This window comes from Tauraco erythrolophus, chromosome 16 (genome assembly GCF_009769465.1).
Source record: "Tauraco erythrolophus isolate bTauEry1 chromosome 16, bTauEry1.pri, whole genome shotgun sequence".
Classification (NCBI taxonomy): Eukaryota; Metazoa; Chordata; class Aves; order Musophagiformes; family Musophagidae; genus Tauraco; species Tauraco erythrolophus.
Window position 1 is genome coordinate 9,564,595 of NC_141480.1, and position 24,516 is coordinate 9,589,110.

The 24,516-nt window shown below is 49.7% G+C and overlaps 1 protein-coding gene across 17 annotated transcripts in view; it reads right to left on the minus strand.

Moving 5' to 3' along the window:
* EBF1 (EBF transcription factor 1) overlaps positions 1-10,602 on the minus strand; it is a 279,869-nt gene extending 269,267 nt beyond the window's left edge. For 15 of the 17 annotated variants that reach the window (XM_086621785.1, XM_086621791.1, XM_086621784.1 and 12 more), the window contains exons 1-4: positions 9,072-9,205; positions 7,527-7,683; positions 7,133-7,196; positions 6,827-6,882 (exon numbers count right to left, since the gene is read on the minus strand). In XM_086621785.1, coding sequence (XP_086477911.1) covers positions 6,827-6,882; positions 7,133-7,196; positions 7,527-7,683; positions 9,072-9,205 — 411 coding nt within the window. Of the gene's footprint in view, positions 1-6,826; positions 6,883-7,132; positions 7,197-7,526; positions 7,684-9,071; positions 9,206-10,592 lie in introns of those variants that run through there. The other 2 variants (XM_086621793.1, XM_086621792.1) reach the window with 1 other exon arrangement.
* Between the last annotated feature and the right edge of the window lie 13,914 nt (positions 10,603-24,516).

Here is a 24,516-nt window from a genome sequence, read left to right on the forward strand (position 1 = left end):
CGGGTTATCTTGTTGCCAGTGGAGCCAAGGAAGCATTAGAAATTACAAACCTGAACACAAAATTTACTTTCTTTTTTTTCCCCCCTCTCTCTTCCTCTTCTCTTCCTGCTGCTATGCTTACTTAACCTCCAGGTACCCGCTTAAATAACTCAACTAAATAGCAATAATGAACGGGCAGAGTCAACACGGTGGCACATAATCACCTTGTCTGTTGTGTTTAGCATCAGTGATCCCTTCTTTGCGTGCATGACATTCTTCTGCCTTCCTCTACATTGAGGATTTGCTTTTCACTTTATTTGCATTTAATTATCGATGTTGTACCCACGCATGTTCTGTTTTCTCCACGTTAAGCGCAGATACTCCTGCATATCCTATTCCTGCAGGAATTTCTAGGAAATTCTAGGAAGCAGGAGTAATTGCTGAGTTCATTTCCGAGCAACTCATCCCCGACTCCCATTCCTACGTCCCAATTTACTTGTGCGAACGGGTGTGTAAAGCGCCAACTGTTTACTTCCATGAATGGCTGCCCGAGAGCATTACAGATACTCCACCGTCTTGCAAACTGCGCTGCTCTAAAGCATTAATTCTACAATTAGTTTCAAAAAGGAAACAGGAACTGCTAAAGTTTCAGATCGTTATAGCTGCCAGAAGTATTTTTACAGGAAGGGTCGATAACGTTACTGTTGTGACAATTTCTAACAGTAAGATTTGTAAAGCTACTCTTTTAACAAAAAAATCTTATTTTTTTTTTAATTATTATTTTTTAAAGTTTAGGCTTTAAAACAGGATGATTGCAGCAGGATTCCTTGTCGCACTAACATCGTTGTGATTTTGTCAAATAGGGATCACGTTAATGAGAGATAAAGTGAAAGTTACAATGTATAAACTTAGACCACAGTAGAGCTAAAAATAATCCTGCAAATACATATCAGGGTTGCACAACAAAACACCAGCAAAGGAAATGCAAAATTATAGACTTTGTTTTTTTCTTTTTGTTTACTTTGTGTAGTTTTAACTCGGTGTTATTTCATAAGCATTTCAAAATAGCTTTTCTTCTCCTGAACAACTTAAATATTTCCCCACAAAATTCATCTTCCATTTTGCAAGCCATTACTCACCCAAGTAACCTTTCTACAAGAAGTCCCAGTGAGTAACGATCACTCATGCACAAAAGCATTTCAAAATCAGGCCCCGAAAAATTAGTGTCAAAATATAAGACTTCCTCACTTTCATTTAAATAAAGTTGCAGAAAAAGTGAAATCAAATGCAATTTACTGCTTGGCAACAAATAAAAATTAGTAAATTGAGCACATCGCAGACATTTCTAGATGACAAGTGCGTCCAACACTTCATCTAAACTTTTCAGTGACAGAGTTAGTAAAAAAAAAATAAAATAAAATAAAAGGGAGGGGGTTATATAAAAGTCAAGACTACAGTTCTCATTTAATCCACTTTTTCCACAGTAAAGTCGGCAGGATAAAGCAGTAAGAAAGTTGACAAAAAAGTCAGAAAAACATAGAGCCAGGTTTCATCCTTAACTATTTCTGAATAAATCCAGATTTATGCTGGCATAACTGAGGGCAGAATCGTCTCGTGGTGTCAGTTTGCCAGTCAAGCAATCCTGCTTTCTGAACGGGACGAAAAACAGTCTTGAAGGAATGAGATCATGGTCATTATATTATTCAGTTATGTCATGGCCTTGATTTTAAAAGAGTAAGAGAAGGAGAGAAATCACCAACATGCATCTAAACCCACTCGCTTTCAAATTCCTCATCTGTTTCACAAAACAAACTATCTCCTTTATTGAAATAAAGGAGAAAGAAAAACTCATTAAAATGAGGGTCTTTTCAAAAACAGAACTAAAATGACTTGGAATGACGTATACAGCCATACACACAGGGAGAAAATAAAATCCTGGCCCCACCGAATTCAATAGGAGCTTTGCAATTGACTTCAGATGGGCCAGAATTTCACCCAGGGAGGATTAGGCTTGTATCCGCTATATATCTGCACAGAAAATACTGTGAATTACATTTATTTGGCTTCGAATGCTTAACCCTTAATTACCCAAGCTTTTACCCCTTCCCCAGGCAAAATTTCGGCTCATCCCAGCGAGGTTTATCCCGGACAAGTAGCACAGCGCGGGGTCCCAGGGCGAGGACGGTTAGTTCTTGCTGTGCCTCTCAACGCACAGTTCAAGAAGCATCTAATTATTGTATCCAGTCTCCCTCTGCCTTTGATACACAGCCTGCTTATCGACATATTCGCACAAATTAAATAAATTTATCTCTCCTAATATGTTCATTTTTAATGGTTTTCAAACATTCACATGGAAACAGCTCTAGCGTAAATATCCCAGAACAAATGGCTGTATATTATACAGGAGGGAGCAGTTGGGCTGCCAGACTGGGAATGCACCAGGCCATCTGGCTCAGGCAGTCTCTCCAAAATCCTCAGCTTTGTTTTCACCCTCAGACTCCAAACAACACATTTTCCACTGTGATGAGTTTACATTTTCCCAAACACAGGTCCTGATCATGCATGCAAATTCCAAACTTCTCCATTCCTCTCTGTACAAGAAAATTAAAATCACCTGCGCTTCTGACATCTCACCAAAGGCACAAGAAAGCTGCTAAAATCTGGAGCAATGTAAACTTTCCCCGTCGCAGGGGTTAGGTTTTGTTTTATGTTTGTGTGAAATTTCTCCCAGTCTGCTGAGGCTCCTCTGAACTTATTGATAACATTTTTTTTCCCAAGCGCGTAGCTGCCAGGGAAGGGCCGTGCTATGCACAAAATAGAGAGCTGATCAAATATCTGCAGACATCAGAGAGTGATAGAAGTCAACAGAAAAGCCATTTGCATCCAGAGTTAAAGGACTGAAAAAAAAGCAGAATATAAGCAGAGTCTAAGTCTGAAGGAAGGATTCATGAGGACTCTCAGCGATAGACAATAGCTATCGTGCAAAACTTATGACTTTTAAGATGCCTGAGCCGTATTAGCATCCGTAATATCTTATGGATGAGAATGGCTGAAGGAAAAATGGGTGGGGAACAAGTATTTCAGATTTATTTCCTCCATCTTTCCTAATAGTGAAAAATCTCAACTTTATGAAAATACAGCTGAAGAAATAGAAGGCATCTCTTCTCCGTAACATATTAAAATCCTTAGACTTGCCTAAAAACTCCAGTTTTATTAGAGCAGACATATTTCACGTTTTGCAAGCAATTTCAAAATGCATCATTGTTAGAGCCAGACCTACTGCGGTAGGAGCTGCTGCTTTACGGAAAGCAACAGCTATAAAGTTTGGGACCCTACAGAGTTTTGAACGCATTAGGAATGTGATCCCGACATAAAACGAGGTGCCAAGATAACATAAAAGAGAATTTAATTAAGCCAGTATTGACGCCGAATGTTGCTACCCTAAGTGAGAAGAACTTCTCCGCAACATTAACGACTTGTGTGTAGTATTTACAGTTTTTAAATGACAGGGGCACATTTCAGAAACGTAGCGAGACCCCTCAAAGGCCACATAATTCCCATCTTACCCAACACTTCTCTGGGGCCACCGCCAAAGGCCAAGCACGTTATCCTGAATATAACTGGAAATGATACACTTTGACACCAATCCCGCCTGGGTTTCCCATTCAGAAGTCCCACAGTCCAGGCAATCGAGCAGCGTGCGTGCAGCGAAAGCTCGTGTTTTGGGGCAGCACATGCCTAGCTCCTACCTACACCCCAGATCTGCCCTGGGACGTAGGTGGCAACAAAATCCTTGGTTACTTCAGTAACGCCGCGCTCCAGCCCTGCTTCCCATATCGCATCGCAGCTGAGAGAGAACACACACCAGGACACGGAGGTGCCCCTGTTCCACCTATGACAGGACTCTCCCCGTGAGTTTCTTAGTTGGGCACAGCCACACAAGCAAATCTCTGACTTACTCAGATCAAGAGGTCTGTAGGAGCAGAAATATCTGCTATTTATTACATACACAGCATCCAGCACAGGGAAGCCCTGCCTGTCTACCTGCTGATACAATGCATGCTGCTAATGGGGCATTTATGTTAAATCTATGAGTAGAAATCCTATATACAGAACTAGGTCTGATTTGTAAAATGGATTTTATTTGATCTTATCTAACTTGCTAATCCACAGCTGTACAAAACCTTGCAATTTAGAACTGTGAGACAAAGAGAATACATTTAAATCTGATTTGTCCATATTTTAAAAAAATATTATTATTATTTAATAGAAGGAAAGAGCCACAGATACTTTCCTGTATGATCTGAGGAATCTAACTCATTCAAGCTTTGCTTCTGTGGGATTTTTAATTTGCCACCAGAAACCTCAGAGTAGCTGTAATTTCAGTCTGGGAATTCACGATTATTGAGTGTGTGAATGTGTGTGTGAGTATTGAGAAGATACTTGCCAGCTGAAACATGTACGCTTCTGCAACAGTTTCATTTAAAAGTAATCATTTCATTATCCAATTTGTTCTGAGCGTCATGCATTAAAATACTACACCTTCAAGTAGACTGACAATATATATTTAACTTTCATTAAAAATTAAAGAATTTTCAGGCAGTCTTTGCAATATTTAATTACAGTTTGATGATTTGAAAGTTACTTGAGAATCTTCTATCTAATTCACTGTCGTAAACCATGAATGATACATTCAACGTTTGGGTGAGCTTCTATCATGTGTTGTACTTCGCTTCCTAATAAGCATTCAGTAACCGAAGCGATCGTGACTCTGAAATAATTTCACTTTAAAAAAGAAAGAATTAAAAGAGAAGAAGAGGGAGAATTTAGACCCCAGTCCCCAAAAAAATTCAGTGGCACACACCGCAGTTTTGACACGACAACGCCCTGTTTTTCATAAGAATTTTAGTCATGCCTAAAGAAATTATATTCATGAAATTAATACGTAAGCAAACATGTTTGCGTCCAAAATAGCCTTTCGCTCCCAAATTCTAACCTAAATTCAGAGAGCTTTTGTTCAATTCCTCACTTCTCAACTCCATTTCACTTTCCCCAAAATCTGTAATTTGCACTAACTTTGTTTTTGTAAGACTTCCTGAAATCAGGCAGATATTTTTTTTTTCTTCTTCATTGTGAATGTGCTTTAAAGCTACATGGTATGTTTTACAAATAAACTGTATCTCAGAGGGTTTTTTTCCCCTTTCTCTCCAAAGACCCTCTGATGACTTGATAATAATGAGAGACCAAGAGGTCAAACAGTGCCTTAGGATGAACTCTTCATATGCAAGATGCCTTTGTTAAGAAAATTATTTTGAATCCGCTGCTCTACATGAGTTCAGGGCTCTTGTTTTCAACAGGATTATGAACAGAGGCTTTTGCATTTCCGTAATGATAGGAAAGCCATTTAAAGATAATATTTATTGATAGTCTCTCTCAGACAGTCTACAGTGAAGTACCTAAGCTCCAAAAGGACTGAAAAGAGTTCATATATGAGGAAGATTTTGTTACTTCTAACACAGACTAACCAGTCTGTGCCCGAAAAACAAGGAATGACAGCAAATGCTTTCCAAGATTTCTTATGAAGAAGGGTATGTTGCTGCTGTTTTAATTCCTACAGGGAATGGGCTCTATTTGGAAGTGCATAGTTTAGCAGAGTTCAGATGCATAGTGGATTCTCTAGTAAAATTTATCCAAGTTCCTTTCTTTCTTTTTTTTTTTTCCTCTGTTGAAAGACAGTCTTCAATAGCAGGAAAAGATGTTTTGGGACCATCAAAGAGAGTTTTCTAAAACAAACTCAGCCCTTAGAGCTTTATGTTTTGCTGTAGAAAAGAAACCCAAACACAAGCCAAGACTTTTCTCCCTACAGACAACATACAGGGACTGACTTTTCCTATCGGCACAAAAATGTTTTTCCTAAATAAAATGTAAGATTTTTTTTTTTAACAAGTAAAACAGATTAGGAGGGGGAAAACATATCTTAGGGATAAAAAGGCTTAAAAGCACTCCGAACTATTTAAAAGAAACGTATTATAAGAAAAAAAATATTCTAACAGCAGAAGAAAAAGCTAGAGTAACAAATTTTTTAAAAAGAAGGAATCGATTTGTTCAGATAGTTATTTTGTAAAAATACTTCTATCGTATAGAAAAGTATTTTTTACAGGTAGGCAGACAGGCACGTTATTACTCTGTTCGGGAAGCTGAAGAGCAACCTTAAAATTAGGGTTAATCCATTGACAAGGTCTCCTGCCCTGCAGCCCTCCCCGAAGTCCAACAAGGAGCTCGCCGCTCCCCGCGCCGCGTTTCGGGGGCTATTCCGACACGCAGATGTGCCACGATTCCATCGCTGCTGCTTCAACCCGAGGGCCCGGCGGCAGCGCGATTGCAGGACGGACAAACAGCCCCCGCGCCTGAGCGGCGGCTGGTGCTGACGGCGACCGGTGGCTGGGGGAGGCCGGGGGTTAATTCTTAGTAATTAAGCGGCAAACCCAGCTCCAGCCCGCACCGGGGCGGCTGGATGGTCGCCTGTATTTTTCAGAGCTCCCAAGCCCGGCGGCGGGCAGGGTCCCGCGGGGACCCTCCGCGCCGCCCCGACGCCGCGGTCGGTGGCCGCGGCTCGGCCCTGCGGTCCCCGCCGCTGCCTGCGAGCCGGGTGCGGAGCGGGGAGCGCGGCCGCGCCCCGAGGGAGGCGGCAGCCCGTTCCCCGCCGGGGCAGAGCCGCTCCGCTTCGCGGCGGGGGCGGGTTTCGCCTCCGCAGGCCGCCCCGCCGCGCTGCCGGGGGCCGCCCCGACGGCCGCCACCACCCCCCAGCGCACACCCCCCTCCTCCGCGGGCTCTCCGCAGCACCTACCTGCTTGGTCATGGAGTCGATGAGTCGGACGTAGAAATCCTGCTCCGTCCTGATCCCTGAAACAAGGCAGAGGTGTGAGGAGCGGGGCCGGCCGGAGGCAGCGCGCCGGGGCTCGCCCGAGGGCTCGGGCCCGCCTTGTCCCAGCAGCGCTGGCCAGAGCCGGGCTGGGCCCAGGCACCGAGCACAGGGATGCCGGGGCAGCGGCTCCCCGGCCTCTGGTGAGCTTTCCAGCCGAGGAGGCGGCGGAAGGGCAGCCGGCGGCGGCGGGGGGTGGTGAGGCAGACACCGGGGGCTCCCAGCCCTTACCATTGCTGTAGAGCAGCTGCAGGCGGTAGTGGATCCCGTTGTTGGTCTTTTCGCTGTTGGCTTCCTGGAGTCAAAGAGGACATGGGAGGCCGGAGGAAAAAAAAAAAAAAAAACACAACAAAAAAAACAAACATCACATGAAGCTTCTCCATCACTCGCACGCCAAGCGTCCCCGGGGCTGGACGGGGCAACTCTCAGTCCCCTCCGTTGCCTCGGGAATAGCGAGGGATAAGGGGAGAGCCCCTTCCCGGCTGCCCTCCGGGCCGAGGAAGAGCAAGGAGCCCGGGAGGCGGCGGTGGCTCCCAGGACGAGCCGATGCCGCGGCCCCGGGGAAGCAGAGCGGAGGAGGCCCGGGAGAGGCGACGAAGTCCCCGTGGGGCACTGGGCTACTCACCTTCTCCTTCTCCACGAAGCCCACGAAGGCGGTGCGCTCGATCTCCACGGGCTGCCCCTGCCGGTCGTACAGAGCCAGGACGAAGTGGAAAAAGTTGGACTTCCTCAGGTTGGAAGGAGGCTGCTTCTCGAAGTGAGCCCGGGCCAGACCGACTCCGCTGGGACCAGAAAGACGCGGGTTAGCGGCAACCCCGACGACGCGGCCTCACGCTCCCCCCGCCACCCCCCTCAGCCGGCTCCCGGGCCCGTGCCTTCCCTTCTCCACCGGGACCGGGCTGGGCTCCCCCGGGGCTGAGCATCCCCCTTCCCTCGAGTCGCCCCGGGGCTCTTCCCTCCGGGCCAGGGCAAAGGCGTGCTCAAGCGCCGCCACGTCGAAACCCCATGGAGCCGGGAGCGCAGCACAGACCCGACCCCATCCCGCCCTGAGGCGAGCCCGAAGAGCCAAGCAGCCCCTCTCCGGTACCCGGCACGCACCAGCCCTCCCCGGGGACCGTTCCCGCCCGCAGCCGGCCCTGCATAGCGGGGGAGCCGCGCTCAGCCCCGCCGGCGCGTTGCCCCGCGGAGCGGCATCGGTCCTGCCACTTCTCAAACTCGGCTCGAAGCTGTCACCCCAGCGCCCATGTGCCTTATCTTTCAGTTTCAGTCCTACGAGCCTTTCCTCCCCTCGCCGGAGTGGTGGGTAAACACCGCGACAGCCGCCCGGGAGACAACTTGAAATATTTCAGGGTTGTCCCTGTAGAACTTTCCCTTCCTTAGAGGGCTCCAAAGGGAGGGGTGCGGGGCGAGGTGGGAGACACCGGGAGATGTCAACATTAAACTTCTTAGCTGGTGCCGGCTCCAAGGCTTAGGCTGCGAATCCAGCATCAGGGTTTTGGTGGGTTTGTTTTGGTTTGGTTTATTTTTTCGCGAGGAAGAGGATGGGGAGAGGGACGAATAAGAGAGAAAGCGAGGCTGGGCGCAGCTTCTCCAAATCCACCTCCTATTTGAAGGGATTTCTTTTTTAAAAATGGAAGATAAGTGGCAGTGTTTTTACGAAAGGACTTCGAATTAAATTTCTCCTCGAGAAAGCTTTGCAAAACTCCCTTCTTATCGGAGGAGAAGGAAGGCTGCTGATCCTGCCGACGATAAGAAAGCGAGGTAGAGAAATATATTTTGGATACATCCGTGCACAACTCGCTGCTTATCGGAGGAGGAAAGAAAGTGTCATTTGGAGATCTTAAGACTAAATCAGCAGCAAACATAGTTTTGAAAACTCCTTCCTCCGCGAGAACACAGGGGGCTAGAGAGATTAAAATCCACCTATTCCTACCTAGCCGAATCCTTTATTATTATGATTATTATTTATTTTAAAAAAAAATCATTCCTATGGGACAAGAGGGATAAATATTTAACTGGCGACATCTACGCGAAACTCACTGCTGTTAGCAGAGCTCCAGAGCCGGCTTTTTGTTGGTGCCGGGGGAAAGGCACTGCCCGCGGGGAGCAGCGCTGCAGGCGGCGTGCGCCCCGGGGCGCGGAGCGGGGCGCGGGCGCGGAGCCTGCCTACCTCTGAGCGGCCGTGCTGGCGTCCAGGACGCCGGCTCCCTGCATCCACGTCCGCACCGCGTTCATCCCCGCGCCGAGGGGCTCTTCCTTCATGCTGCTCCCACTCCGCTGGATGCTTTCCTGAATCCCAAACATGAATCAGAAACAACAGCACAAATCTTCCTTCTTTACTCAAAAAAAAATTAAAAAGTGATCAAATCGCCAGGCGGACTGTTATAAATGTTTTTCTTTTCTTTCTTTCTTTCTCTCTTTTTTTCCTCTCTCTGCAGCTGATCTCTGGAATCAAAGCAAGTCAGAGAAAGCTAACACAGGCACGCACATTAAAAAAAAAGAAAAAAGAAAAAAGAAAATCCAGAAGCAATCAGAGCCCGGTTTCGTTGCTGCTGTTTGCTGCGTGTGCGGTTTGTTTGGGTGCTTGGAGGGGCTGGCGGGGTGCTGGGGGCTGGTTGTAGCGCTCGCAAGCCGGAGGAGTACTTGAAGTCCCTTTTGTATGAAGACACCCCTCGGATGGCAGCAGGCAAAAAAAAAAAAAAACAATCTCAGATGGCAGTTTAAGAAACAATAGGACGAACGGGAGCTGCGGCAGGCTCTGCTACATCAAGTGTCATTTTCCAGTGACAAGAGAGGCAAGTTCCCCCCCCCCCCTTTTTTCCCCTCTCTCTTTTCTTTCTTTCTTTCTTTTCTCTCTCTTTCTTCTCTCCTCTCCCAGCCGAAGCGCTCTCTCCTCCCTCCTTCAGCCGCGCAGGAAGCGAGTTGCCGGAGCCGGGCGCACGCCGGGAAGGGAGCAAGAGGGGCGCACCCGCGGCGGCGGCGCGGACGGACGGACGGAGGGAGACCCTGGGGCTCCCGGTGCCCGCGCCCCCTCCCTCTCCCGCAGCGCCGGGGCGGACTCGCCGTCTCTCCCTATGGGAGCCACTTTGACTGTCCCCGCCGCCGAACACGAGCCCCGCAGCCCCGGCGGGCGGGGGGCGGGCGCGCCGCCGCCACGCCCCCTCATTTGCATCGCGTCACCGCTCCCCCCCCGCCGCGTCCCCGCCAATGGCCGCCCCCGAGCTGCCGCCGCGGGGGCGAGGCCACGCCCCCTCATTAGCATATCCCCGCCCAGACTCCCCGGCCGGCCCGGGGGAAAGTTGCCCCGAAGCCCCCCCGGGGTGGGGGGGGGGCATTAATACAAACACGATCGCGCCTTTGTTCACCGACGAGGCGGCGGCGCTGTCCGCCGGGGCCGCCCCGCGACAGGTACCCGCGCGGGGATAACCGGGGGGGGACACGGACAACCCCCCGGAGGGGCGTCCCGCTCCCCGCGCTGTCCCCCTCCAGCGCCCGGGGCCGGCTCTGTCCTCGCTCCCGCACAGCCGGCGGGGACAAGCGGCAGCAGCGCTAAGTGCGAGCGCGGCCGAGCCCTGCCCGCTCCCCCGGGGCCGCCCCGGCGGGTCCCCACCCCCAGCGCCAGGCTCCCGACCCTGAGCCCGACTGCCCAAAGCCGGGGATGCCCCGCCGGCGGTGCCCCCTGCCCGAGCACGGCCGCTCCGCTGCCCAGGGAAGGAGGGGCCGCATCACGCAACGGGGTTGTCCCCGGCGTGAACGCCGCTGCAAACGCGCGTGGGGCCGGACCTGCCCAAGGTGCCGCCAACGTCCCCGCTGCAAATTCCCAAATCATCGCTGAAACCTCAGCGCCTGCCCCGTTCCCGGGCAGCGATGCGCTGCTTTGCGGCAGAAACACACCATTTCCGAACAGGACAGTTCACGGAGAAAGTCCGATTTTTTTTCCTAGGAAGTCCGATTTTTCTTTTTCTAAGGAAAATAATTATAATAAAACCAATTCCTGCCCTCGCTGGGAAGCGCTGGGCTGACTGCACGGCGGCGGAGCAGGCACAGTTCCCGCGCCTCTCCGCGGGCTCCCCCGACCTGCCGCCCCCCGGTATCCCCACATCAGCCTCCATCCTTTCCCCCTCACAACTCGCTTCTTTGCCGAGCCGCTCCCCTGCGCCCCGGGGTCTGGCCACCACCTCCCCCACAGGCTCTGGCCACCACCTCCCCCACAGACTCTTGCCGCGGAAGGGAGCGCGCTGTGCCGTCTGCGTGGGTTATGCCTCCCCCAAAACAGGCTTGAGCAGCGTTTGCACATGTAATAAAACAAAACCCCGTGCATCCCGGCAAGCCGGGCTACTCCCCCTCCCCAGGGCCATGTCACCGCGAGGAGGCTCGTGGGGGAGGCTCGTGGGGGAGCCTCCGACCCCGCTTTTGGGAGGGTAACGTCTGAAGTGCCTGGGTTATCTCTAAATTGCTCCCGTGCCCCTTCATCCCCCTCCGCGGTGAGAAAGATGCTGCCCCGGGAGCGGCGGAGGATGGCGGGGCGGACGGCTGCTCCCGCGGCTGCCGTCCGCCCCTTCCAGGGGCTGCGCAGAGCCCCGCGGAGGGCAGCGGAGCCCACCGGGCCATGCCAAGCCTGCAAACGCCCCGTCCGGAGCACAGCTGAGGGCCCCGAAGCTAGCCCGGAGAACCGGCAGCCCAGGTACAACGCGTTACAGGCACCGGTATACAGCTCCGTAGGCACCCTGAGACAGCCGGACGACTCTATAGGACCCTCTTCCAGGCACCTGTGCATCGCTCTGTGTGCGACGGCCGTCTGAGCACACAGCTAAACCTCGCCCAGAGAGCTCTGTCTCAAAAGCAGGCACAGAGCCCGCTGCCAGCACCTCGCTGGCAAAGGGAAACCGCGCCGGATCCTTGGCTCTCGGCAAGTCCCCACACAAAACATCCGCATCCAAAGCACGCTGCTTTCTCACGCAGGAATCGTTACAAAGAGCAAGTTTTCACGTTGCCTGCAGATGATTATTCGAACCTTCGCATAATCGTACTGTGTCATATCTCAGGGATATGTGGAAGAGCGTAAACATACAGCCATATGTGAGTATTTACACCATAGGTACTGCATTGAAGCAGTTTGGCCCATGCAGTGCTCTGGCTTATTGGTCGTCTTCAGGCTGCTGCTGTATCGCTGGTATCATATCCAGCCTAAATGCCTCCATGGTGAGATACGTTTTGCAATTAAAAGCTGTTTGCACCTGCACTGATTGCTCCTTTCCCAGGGCTGGGATCTGCCCAGGGAGGAATAATGCATTTGAATCAGTGTACTGAGCAGTTGGCAGATTCTGCCCTTCAAATCTGCTCAGGGGATCAGGGGACCGTTTCCATGCCTTTTCCTGGATGCAGAAGGGAACAGCATCCCAGCAGCAGTCTGAGGGCACCTCCACCGGGCAGGGACCGCCAGCCACAACAATAGAAGTGACAAGTTCTCCACCACTTTCCTCCTTGCACATGCACACCCACACCTCTGCGCTCAGCGCACAGTCGAGCTCCTGGAGGCTCCTGCTGCTGAGGGCTGGGGGAGATGCTCCATCTGGGGCTTACGGCTAGTCTCAAAGCCACTAACTAATCGCTGCAAGGACGAAAGAGTTAAACATTGACTCGACCCCCACAGGGGCAGTGTGAAAGAAAAGCAGAGCTGAAACAAGGAGGGGGTGAGAAAGTCAGGACTTTGAAAAAAAAAAAAGAGGAAAAAAAATAGCTGACAGCACGCAAGGAGATTTCTGTGCTCCATCCACCCCGCAGGGTCCAACACTATCATACCAGGGCTTTCATTTTAAAGAATTCCCAGTTGCCTTTACCACTCACTTTCTCCACACCGCCTGGGTCTGGTTTCTGGACCACCACACCGCACTCCACCGACTGCAGCAGAGCCACTCCTGCATGCCCGCTGCTGTCACACCAGTTATGAGGCCGGAGCGTATTCATGTGGAAAGCTGGGTTTGTCCTTTCCTCAGCATGGCAGACCGAGCTGGAGGACACTCCGCAGCCTGCCACAGGGGAGTCCTCGCCCGGCTGGCTGGGACGTGGCACTTAACTGCTTTGCTGCAGAGGGAAACTCGGGCACATTGCAGCAAGACTTGCCTGCAAGCCCGAGTTAAACGCTCCCGACGTACACCACAGGATAAAACACACACAGACTTGCAGGCTGCAGTTTGCTCCCAGGGGCGAGCAAACGCATCTCTCCCAAAGCGAGCGAGAGCCGCACGGTTGAGCTGTGGATTTTACCCCAGCAATGCAAACCCGTAAGCTGCAACTTTGCAGAGCAGGGAAGAGCAGCTTACGAACAGGACTGGGATATGGTCACAGTGTGCCTGGTTGTGACAGACAGCAGGGATGGGGCAACGCTGGCATCCAATGCCAGTGGAAGGAAAATGAGGAGGAAAGGGCTGGCCCTGGCTTGCTGATCCTATATAGGATAAACCAGGGCTCCTGGGGAGCAACTGGTTTTGAAGCCTTTGAACGAGGGGCCACAGAAGGAGGTTTCACTCCCAAGTACAAAACACAACCCTTATGAGGCTAGAGACAACAGTCCTGGAGCGCAGGAGTCTCCTGCGTGGGGAAAGGCCTCTCCCCTTCCCCGAGGCAGTTTCCAAGTGGGCCCAAGGCCCCTCTCGCCTCTGACCTGGAGTTTATCCAGGACAACTCCCTCCTCCTGCCTTCAGTCCCCGCTCCCTCTGTCCTGGGGCTCCCAGCACAGGGGGGGACTGTCAGGCCCCACTTCCCTCTGCCCAGGCTCCGGAGAAGAAGTGGTTGGAAATGGGAATTTCTGAGAGAAAAGCTTTCTGCTCCCTCCTCCCTGACCTTTGCAGCTGTTCAAGGCACCCCCAAAGGGACCGTGCTCCTTCCTGCCCTTCTCGGGAGAAGTCAGATGAACAACAGACCCGTGCCGATGGGGGGGAAAGGGAAAAGCAGCCTCTCTCCTCTCAAGGTGGGACTGAAAGCCAAGCACTTGGAGTCCGAGCGCGTACCTGCACTTTCTGCTGATGCAGAGGTGGAAGGAGCTTGAGGGTTTGGGAACAGTTCACTCGTATCCTCCCCAGCAAAGATGCTTTTCATGAGTATTTTCCTTATGGCCAACAGGCTCCTGTTTCAATCCAAAGATTTTCCATCCACAGATAAATCCAATGTCTGCTCTGGCAGGTGAGGACACCTTGAGGTGTTTTATTCCTCCTACCTGGCTTGTTCCTGGGGAGAAGAAGAAGAGGAGAAAGAGGCTCAGAGGATTGAGGATGGGGATATGATGTTCTGCTTGCCCTGTTGAGAAGGAAGGAGCCCGGATGCCTCTGGGACAGGACAGAGGGTCTGTCTGCAGCACAGTAGTGACAGGACCCCGCTTTTACCCAACTGCCATGAAGAAGCAGCAGCAGGTGACCTAGATGGAAACGGTTTATCCAGGAGTTTCCTCCTCCTGTCCTCCCTGCCCCTTGGTGACTGGGGACCCCCGAGTTGCCCCCCGACGGGATGGGGCGGTGGGGCTCTCCCCCCAGGGCAGGGGGAGGCAGCGGGGCAGGGTTAACCCCTGCGGGTCCGAAGCAGCGGGGCATTGAGGGAAGCATTTGGAAAATTCCCGGCCTACAAGGGGCGGGGGGGAGAAGCGGGGGACCCACCTCGGGGGGCCGGGGGAGTGCGGCACCCCGGGGGCAGGGAAGCTGTCGGGGGGCAGCGACAGTCCGGCAGAACAGACCCGCTCCCGACGGCTCGTCGAAAGGAGAAGGACGGGGCTGGGGAGGGGACGGGGCGCACCCCCTCCGAACTCAGCTCCCCCCGCTGCCGCGCTCACCCCGTTACCGCCCGGGGCAGGAGCCCCCACCGGCATCTCCCCGGGGGTGGGGATCGAGCAGAGCTAAGGAATTACGTCGGGGCGAGCCCCGCACGGTGCTGCACGGGAGAGGAGAGGGAAGGGCACCCCCACTCCGCTCTCACGGCCCGAGGGGTGCGGGAAAGGCGAGCCCCCCCGGCGCCCCCCGCCCCCCCCTTCCTCCGCGCGGCGGAACCGAGCGCCCCGGCGCGCCGCGGGGGAGGGGGAGCGGCGCCGGGGGCTGCCGCGCCGCGTGGCCACGGCGCCACCTGGCGGCCGCGCGAGGAGACGGCTCCTGCCAGGACCGCGGGGGGGGGGGTGGGAGCACCAAAGGGGTGTCGGGGGGCAGCTGCCCCATGGGGTGTCTGGGGACCCGCGTCCCCCATCTGACAGCAGACCCAGTTCTGAGCACAGGCGGTGCAGGGTAGAGTCACCGCCCGGGTTTGGGGGGCTGGCTGCTGTGGGTCACCCCGAACATTTGGGGTGCTCGCACAGCCCATAGCACTGTCGTTCGTGGGCAAGGGCATGGGGTCTTGTCCAGCTGTTGGAGTGTTACTGCTATCCCGAGGTAAATACTGTTGTGGGTGGACCTGGACCACAGCGCGTCAGCGACAGGGACGTGATGGCTCTGTCCCAAGAACCAACCTCGTCACGGGACCCCCCCTGGCAGCCCTAGTCATGCCAAAAAGACAAACCATCCCTACAAAGGGCAAATACCTCCACTTTCATTCATAAGAGCAGAGGAAATCTGTTTCTTCAGTACATGAGTGGAAATTGCACTATGCTGTAGACAGCCACAGATTTCCGTTCCCTGCCTCACTCACACAAGCTTGCAATACACTTCAGGCCAGCTTGTATTTATTTGTTTATTCTGGCAGCCACTGGACAGATGATGGTTATTTTATCACACAAAATCTTGCTATGATTTTTCACATTGTCCGTTCAGCAAAGCATGTAACCATAGAAATCAACTGCTTTGGCTTCAGGGAGATGTAAGTATGTGTCTCCCATTTAAGAGGGAAGGGAGAAACCCAGAGGCATGCACTCCCTCCCTCTGAGAAGATGAGTTTAAGCATATTACACGGAATGGATTTAAACATCTACTAAAAGTTGTCATACGCTTTGCTGAATCAAGACTGAATATCATCAGAAGTATTTAAGTCACTCAGGAATCTGTATCTGCTTTTAAACACTTACATAAACTCTGAAGACTTTGCATCTTGGGATTTCAACTTTGAAGGTGTGCAAGCTCTTTTGAAGGGTGTACTCCAAAATCTCAGGCTCTTCCTTCAAACAGGGGAGTGAGACATAACTCGCTGGGTTGGCAAGCGTTAAGTGCTCCATGTCTAGGACCTGATTGCTCAGGATTTGGCTGCTCCTTTTGTGCTGACCATTTTGAAACCTATTTTCTCTGGCATTCATGTTAACACCAGAAGGTCTTACGATTTCAGCAGAAGCAGAACTAAGTTCATCATCTGGGCTCAGACATATTGCCTGGAGCCAGAGGCATACCTTTGACCAGTGAGATTTTGCCAGAACATAGCATAGAAGTGCTTTCGTTGCAATGAAGTTTAAGGTAAAAAGAGATACTTACTTTTATATGTACTTCCCAGAGCTAAAGTTCCAGTCTCAGCTTTGTGTTATCCAGAACAGGGGATTACTTTGTTTTTATCTTTGTCCAGGTTCTCTGCAACTTGAGGCAGATCAGAGGCATCCACCCGGACTTCTCACATGCCTTCTCAGGAACTTTTCTCAAACATATTCAATCTGCGAGGAAAAAGTTATAAAAGTTCTGATAAAGAGACAACCAGACAGTGTCTATTACATGGGAAGGAGGCAACGCACTCACTAGGAACTCTGGATTATCCTGTGGTAGTTATAAAGTCTGTACCTGTTTTAAAGTCTGTGTTTCAACAGAGCTAAAGTGTGCTTAAATACTCTCTTGAACAGAAATATTTTGGAAAGTGCCATTCATGACCTAACATTTGTGCAGGGAATGAGACATCACAGTCCTTTCTCCAGCACAGCTCACGCTGGCTTCCATAGGAAAAGGGTAGCCTGTCTGAGCAGACATCCGTGCGCACGTGTGTTTGTTCCATATGCACACACATTCATTATGGATGATATACAAATGCTGCTGAGCAGATTGTTGTGGTAAGGCTCACATCCCACTGATCTCACTGCAGGGCTTAGGAAGCGTTCAGAAGCCTCCCAAAATGCATTACAAACGATGTATGGAGAAATTACTTCCTCCAGTGCTGAAACAGAGTCATTGTCGTGGTGTGATGAAGGAACTGTTAAACAGACGCAGCAACAACACTGGAGCTGGATTCAAGCCAGGGTATTTCAAGCAACTTGTAAAAAGTTCACTGATTCTTTAATGACTCCACCTGGTTCAAGCAGGACCTCTGTTTTATGTGCCTTCCAGAAGATATGTTGCAATAGAAGTGTGTCTTAGATGATATGAATCAAACCGGTTCCTCTAACATCATGTTCGTCTGGAATAGCTGTTGACCTGATGGAGTGTTAATGGGAACATTTATTTGTTTCTTTATCACTACAAAGATGTCATATATACTTACCCTGCTGCTGCCACTGTTCCCAAAGGGCTGTCAGCACAAGAGCCATTATAACATGACTGCCGGAGGTAATTTCACTCCCCCCCCCATCACACATTATTTCTTCAAATGATTCTGTAAAGAGAGAAGAAACTTGGATACAGAAATCGCTGGTAAAAGAACAGTGCAGTGTGACGCGAGCCAAAGAAGCTTTCCTAAACGCCTGCCAGTCTCCGCTGTTATTGCTTACGGAAAGCAACACACACGCAGCCCGGATCTGTCGTGGCTTGGGATGTGGGTGCAACACCTGGCATGGTGAGGGTCGGATTTGCCACCGGGGCTTTCCAATACTCTCCCTGTTCATGGAAACGGACGGGTGAAGTTTGTGCAGCACTGCAGGACCATGCAGCTGCCCTGTGTGGAGGGGCTGCGTTTGGGCGATAAGCTCCATCTTTGTATTTCTTCATATTCCTGGCTTACGTGACAGCATGAAGCCTTTAACACAGAGTGTTTCGCTAAAATAGTCGTTAGTAAATAAAAATTAGGCAGAAACCCACTGCCTTTACCTGTGGAAAAAAGAAATCCCATCGCATTTCATTTGTGCTATGCAATGACTTGACAGTTGAAGGAAATTGCTAATGGGACCTTTTACTGCTAGGTCACTAGTTCAAACCTGCCTCTGTCAGTAATGACCAAGAGTATCTGATGAATGTTTGATGACGTGAGATTAAAATATGGGTCTCAATCCATTTATCAGTAGAAAAACCCTTCAACAACTTGAGCCCCTTAAAGCTAATCTCGATAGGAAAGCCTGCAATGCTGGAGCGTGAACAAGCCCTCCGCAGCCCTACAGTAGATCAAGGTCAGGATGGGGGCATGCAGATGGAAAAGCTTACAGCACCGATGTCTGGGCAGAACCTTTCTGTGCATAAACAAATCTACTAGTTAATGCACTAAAATACTCCAGTAATGGTACAGTATGAGCGCGCCAAATCCGGTATTGTTCTCAAAGGGAAAATGATCCTGGTGTAAGGGGGGAAGATGCAAACATTAGGAAATCCAGCATCGAGAACTGATTTATACTAGTGCCAAAATGGGATACTGGCATGTATCAAGAATAGTGTAACCAGCAGGAATAGGGAAGTGATCCTGCCCCTGTACTCGGCACTGGTGAGGCCGCACCTGGAATATTGTGTCCAGTTTTGGGCCCCTCACTTTAAGAGAGATATTGAGCTCCTGGAGCAAGTCCAAAGAAGGGCGACTAAACCGGTCAAGGGGCTGGAAAATAAAACTTATGAGGAGCAGCTAAGGGAGTTGGGGCTGTTTAGCCTGGAGAAGAGGAGGCTGAGGGGAGACCTGATTACGGCCTATAAATACTTGAGAAGGGACGGTGGGGAGGTAGGGGAGGGGCTCTTTACATTAGTGATGGGTGATAGAACAAGAGGAAATGGGTATAAGCTTAGTCAGGGGAGATTCAGGTTGGATGTTAGAAAGTATTTCTTCTCTGAAAGGGTTGTCAGCCAATGGAATAGGCTACCCAGGGAGGTGGTTGAGTCCTCATCCCTGGATGTGTTTAAGAATAGGGTGGATGAACTACTTAGGGATATGGTTTAATGGGAGATTAGGGACGGTTGGACTGGATGATCTCTAAGGTCTTTTCCAACCTAGAAATCTATGAAAACTCAGAAATTCACAATTTTGTAAGCTGAAAAGTTCTGTTTGAATTTCTCAATATTATAACACTAACATAAAGTTGAAACTCAAATATCAAGGTAGTGGGTAAGGAGTTAGTAAACGTTCATTCTAATTTTTTTGAGGCCTACTATGGTCAACAAGACAAGAAGCTATTGCCTAACTCGGAACCTCCCAGACTGTCCCTTGCTCTCAAAAAGTGTAAAGCATTGCTGGCAGAATCTGGCAACTGCTGACAGGCAAACACCGAGGGCTGAGCAAGAAGCAGCCACCTGCCCTTCGGAGCCCAGCCTGCCTCCGGATCCGTGCCAGGGCCAGGTGCACACACTGGACATGCTCTGTAACTCACACGTGCAAGGCCCAGTGTAGCAACGTTTCCAGGACCTGCTCTGCACCCTCCTGGGGTCCCTCTGTGCTTCTCCTTCAGGATCCAGCCTACAGACCCAGAAAATGGGGGAACCACCAAGAAAGGCAGGGGGGGTGTCCACCCCAGGCATTCACACCATCTGGGGGTCCACACTGCACGTTCCCAAAAAAAAGCAATGGGAAAGACTCGCATCCCTTGTAAACTCACCAAGTGCTTGCAGAGCATTTACCAGCCGTTCAGAGTAAAATTAAAAAAGCGTGAGGGCCGTCTGGCAGGAGCGGGGAGGGGGTTTGGCTTTACCTCATTGTTCTCCGCACTTTTGCCATGGGCTAAATCCAGCTGCGGAGACCGCTGGCTGGATGCTGAGAAATCGGGGAACTCTGGAGGGGCCGTGCTGGCATCACTTACCTCAGTAACACGCCTTGCACCTCAAAACATCCTTTTTAAGGGAATTACATCAGTGATAACTATGTCACCGCCAAAACGCAACATGCTTCTGCCAAATGTTTCCGTGTAAGCGATGGAGGCAGCTGCTGGGCCAGGGGCTGGTGCAGGGGCGTGCGCTGTACCTGCAAAAACACATGAGCACCGACTGCAGCACAGACACCTACCAGGGGTGGAAAGTCTGGTGCTGCAGGCAGGGAAAGGCTCCCCTGCACCTTTTAGAGGACCAGAGCTGGGGTTTTTCTGCCCAGTAAAGCTCAGCACTGACTCATTGAAATCAGCAGCATTTACCTGATTACTGGAAATCCTGAAGGACTGGGACTCTACCCACCTCTGCCCCGTTTCAGCAGGTATGGTGCATGCTAGAAGGGAGTGCTGGAGTTACAGATCCCAAACCGCAGCCTGCAAAGACCACCCCAAGAAGTGTGTTCTCTGACAGATGAAAACAGCACTGACAGTCACCTCTTTCAGAGTGCACAGAAATTATCTGCCCCTCTTGATTGCATCTGGGTTTGATATCTAGTAATTAAAATTTTATTCATCACACTTAAATACCATTTCTCAGAGAAAACAAACTTACTGCCTCAGAAGAATCTTAACCACCACCTGACATCTTCTTGCAGAGGAAAAAAATATCGGTGCCACCCAGGAATAATGTGAACTGCTACCAGTAGTCCTGATCCTGCTCCACGGGTGCTAGTCCTCACTTCATGCACTGGGCAGTCTCCTTGGGCCACAAACTCTGCAAAGAGTGAAGCAAAGGCTTCGTGCCAGAACAAGGATTCACACTTTAGAATTTGGGGTAGTCACTTTTTTGAACTCAATACCTTCCAGTAGGAAAAATTAAAAATTAAGGCAAAACAATTTTTTTTTAATTATTCCAGAAGTCTCAGACACACTAGGAAAGTGCTGGACAAACAGCTACTAGCCATGCAAAAGGCAGTGGGGTGCTGTACTGGGAGTCTAGCAGACCCACAGCATCTGCATTGCACGAATAGCCAGCACACACAGAGAAAACATCTTATCATATACAATACACCTGTTGAGCTCTGCGAGGTGCACTCACCCAAATCCCACCTCTCCAGTTTCCCAGCCACAGCTTCAGAACGAAGCCAAACCCAGGGTTAAAAAGGCTGTTATGAGCCTCCAACTACAGCACTTTACTTCAGCAATCTCCCAGGCTTTGGAGTTGCAAGCATAGAGAATTATATTCTAATTTTAATTTTAACATTTTTCCCCAGCTATGTAACATTTTATACAAAAGACAGCATTTCTGTGCATCTTTACACTTTCTAGGATTTGATCCATATCGATCCGCACCCGCTTATGCTGGGATCTTTTAAGGCTGCAGAGATGACAAATTCCACACTAGTTACAAAATAATTATCCATAATAATTTAATAATGAGCTTTTCCTTTAAATTATTAACATAGGTAGCCAAGAAAATTGTCAATTTTAACAAGTTTAAATTCAAATGATAAATGTCAAATCTGTGTTAAACGAGACCAGCACATTAGCAATTAAAATATTTATGCAAGAAGGCAAAAGATGTTGTATTCAAGGAGCCGAAGAGCAGTCTCCCATTGGAGCATTTGACAGCGGCCTGTGTTTGCATATCTCAGCTTTAAAACCCTGTGCAAAGGGAAGAGGAAAAAATATCTGAACCCATAATTGAAGTTGGACGGTGTTGATTGGTGCCCAGCGGGATTTCACTCGAATCCAAGCAATTCTCAGAATACCCTTGGGTTATATTGAGCAGAAATCCTGACCCTGATCAAATTGTTTCTATCCTATAAATCTTTATCTGTGGGAAGCTCAAAAAAAAAAAACAACCACCAAACAACCAAACCAAAAAAAAACCCACAAAAGGAATTGCTTCATGGCACATAATTGTTTTGTCCCTGAGAATGGGGTCGACACTTCTGTTCGGTTTTTAAGAGCAGGGAGGGAAAAAAAAATCGTCTTTCAAGCTGAAAGGAAAATATCGGTGTCAGAGCAGATCTCTGATCCCTTGTAAATGTAAATCCCATTTTTCCCCGCAAACTTCTCAGACATGAACCGCCAGCGGAGCATCGGCATCGCGGGGACGGCGCTGGAGCGCAGCGTCGCTGGGATTGAGGTGGTGAATTCAAACGTGGAATTCTTCCCGTTATTTCCCCCTCCCTGTAAAACCCCCCGGGTACTACTGAAGTTTGCAAAACCCCGACGAGCGGCTCCCCCGGTGCCCTGCCCGCCCCGTCCCGCCGGCTCCCGTGCGCGGAGCGGCACTGCCCCGCCGTGGCCATCGCCGGGCTTGCCTGCGCCCAGCCCCGGCTTCTCCCCGGGCTTTCACCCCCTTCCCAACCTCCCTTTTTCTCCTGACTCCATTCTCTTCGTCTAGAATTGAAAAGGAGAAAAGTGAACCCCTCTGGAAAGCAACCCCAGGCTTTTGGGAAGTTTGGAGTCGCGTTGCAGGGACCCTGAGGGGCGAAGTCCAAGCGCGGGGCTTAATTTCGTCCAGATGTTCATGCAAGGGTCCAAAGGTCTTTAGGACACGTGTTTAAGGGTTAGATCCTCAGGAGGAGTGATATACAGGGTTAGTGCCGGTTTTCTGCCCGGGAAAAAGTTTGATGCCTCGGTCCAACAGAGACAGAGGAGCACGAACCTATGGGAGATGCTGAGCAGCCAGTGCCGCCCGCTCCCCCCAGAAAAGCACAGCGCAAACAGATAAAGAGCCCACTCGTGTCTGAAGCCAAAGGGGGCAATTCAGGACCCATCAGTGCACAGACAGACGCAGCTAATAAAATCCCACGAGGGTAAGATCTGTATTTTCTGTTCAGAACAAGCCTGGGGAGACAATTATGGCAGCCCACCAGCAGCACATCACCTCAGACCTAGTGCCTGCCTCCAGGGTCAAGCAGATTTTAGAACTCAGCTTCTATTCCTTGTCCATATCAAGGGAAAAAGTGACCCTGCAGCTTCCTTTAATTCTCCTCTCCAGCTCCATATCTTTAGAAAGAAAATGGGGACCTAGAAGCCGCCAGAGCCATCTTAAACACAAAAGTATCTCTGGCGAGAAATAGCTGCACAGGCCCAGTTTTTGTGCAAACGCCTCTAATCACTTCAGCCAGCCCTCACAGCCATGGATTACAGCTGGACATGCAGAGTCCAGAGCCCCCAGCTGCACCCATCAAGCTGACACACTTGGTTGCATCTTCTGCAGTATTCAAGATTAATATTAAAGCATATCAAAGTATAACAAAGAATTCTAGTAATTTTCAACAGTTGGGTTTGAGGTTCTCCTACTGATTGTTTCCTACCACCTGTGCAAATGAAGATCACCACCAGACTTTTTTCCAGGAAAACGACCAAAGCAGCGATACCCAAAATTCAACCACAGTCACACAAAGATTTTTATCTTGAAAACAAGATGTATCTTAGCAGGTTACAATTTTTCATTTTTCTTTACTTATCGACACGCACTAACACGAAGGGCCTTTGAGAAATTAATTTCCATCCGAAAACAAACAAGGGCTGAAACAGTTTACAAAGGAACCCATCTTTCAAGGACGTTTCCTTTAAATTGCACAATGTGGCTCTTAGCAAGGAAAATAAATAAAACTTAATCCCTCTGCATTCCAGCTGGCATTTTTTCCCCAAGCTAGAAGCAAACAATCAATTTAAAGAAAACTCAGACTATGGTCAATTAAGGAACTGTATATCATTTCATTTATAAATACCAGATACCTATTCAATTGATTATTTTTATCCAATTAAGTCAGTTTTACGTTTTAAATTCCTAAGAATTAAAGTAATTTATCCACATCGCAGTCCTACGCTTTTCACATCTGTTGCTGCAAAATTCTGCAGATTGTCTGGTCTTTGGCTATTGTATTAGCTGAAAGAGTTTCAGCTACCAGATTTATTTAAGGATGTGGATTATAAGCCTCCAGGAAATGGCAACCACTGGGAAAAATCATGTCTAATTACTTGTAATGCACAGAAATCTTTTTTTTTTTTTTTAAATTTGGATTGGTTGCTTGTGCATATAGGTTGGTTTTCTTTCACATCTTCTGTCTTTAACCAAGATGATCTTTCTTCTTTAGGTTTATGTGTGTGCCCAATACAGCCTCTTGGCATTGTTTAACATACTCCAAGTTGGAGAGAGCTCTAGTTTTGCAGGCTATTTTTTTCTGTAGCAGACAGGATTTGTTTTCAAGAGAATAATCAATACCTTAGAACCACAGAATATATTTGCTGAGTGGTTTATCAGCTGTATCATAACTTCCCTTATGAAAACAGATGGAATTTCCCTGATCAGAGTCTCCACGTGGGCAGTAGGTGCTCCCAGGCACAGCCATCCAGTGCTGCAGGGACAAACCACACCAAGGAGAGAAGTCACCGCAGCTCTAGCCTTGGACTCCAGCAGGATGCTAGCAAGTAAAATAGCCACAGCTAAAAGAAGTGGGCATTGCCAAAAAGAAAACTGACATCTTCGGGGTGTGGGGGACTGAATTGCGATCCTTAACGTGACTGAACACGCATATCACAAAAAAACGGGGGGATCAGTTAATTTCTAAACTCAGTATTGTAACACACAGAAAAACTGAGTTTAAAATTGCATTTACTGACACCTTTATACATGCAAGCAAAGTCAAAGTGATTAGCAGGGAAATGTGTCTGTCAATCTTTCCCGCAAAAGTTTTTGTGGGATGATATCACAGGCAAGACAGAA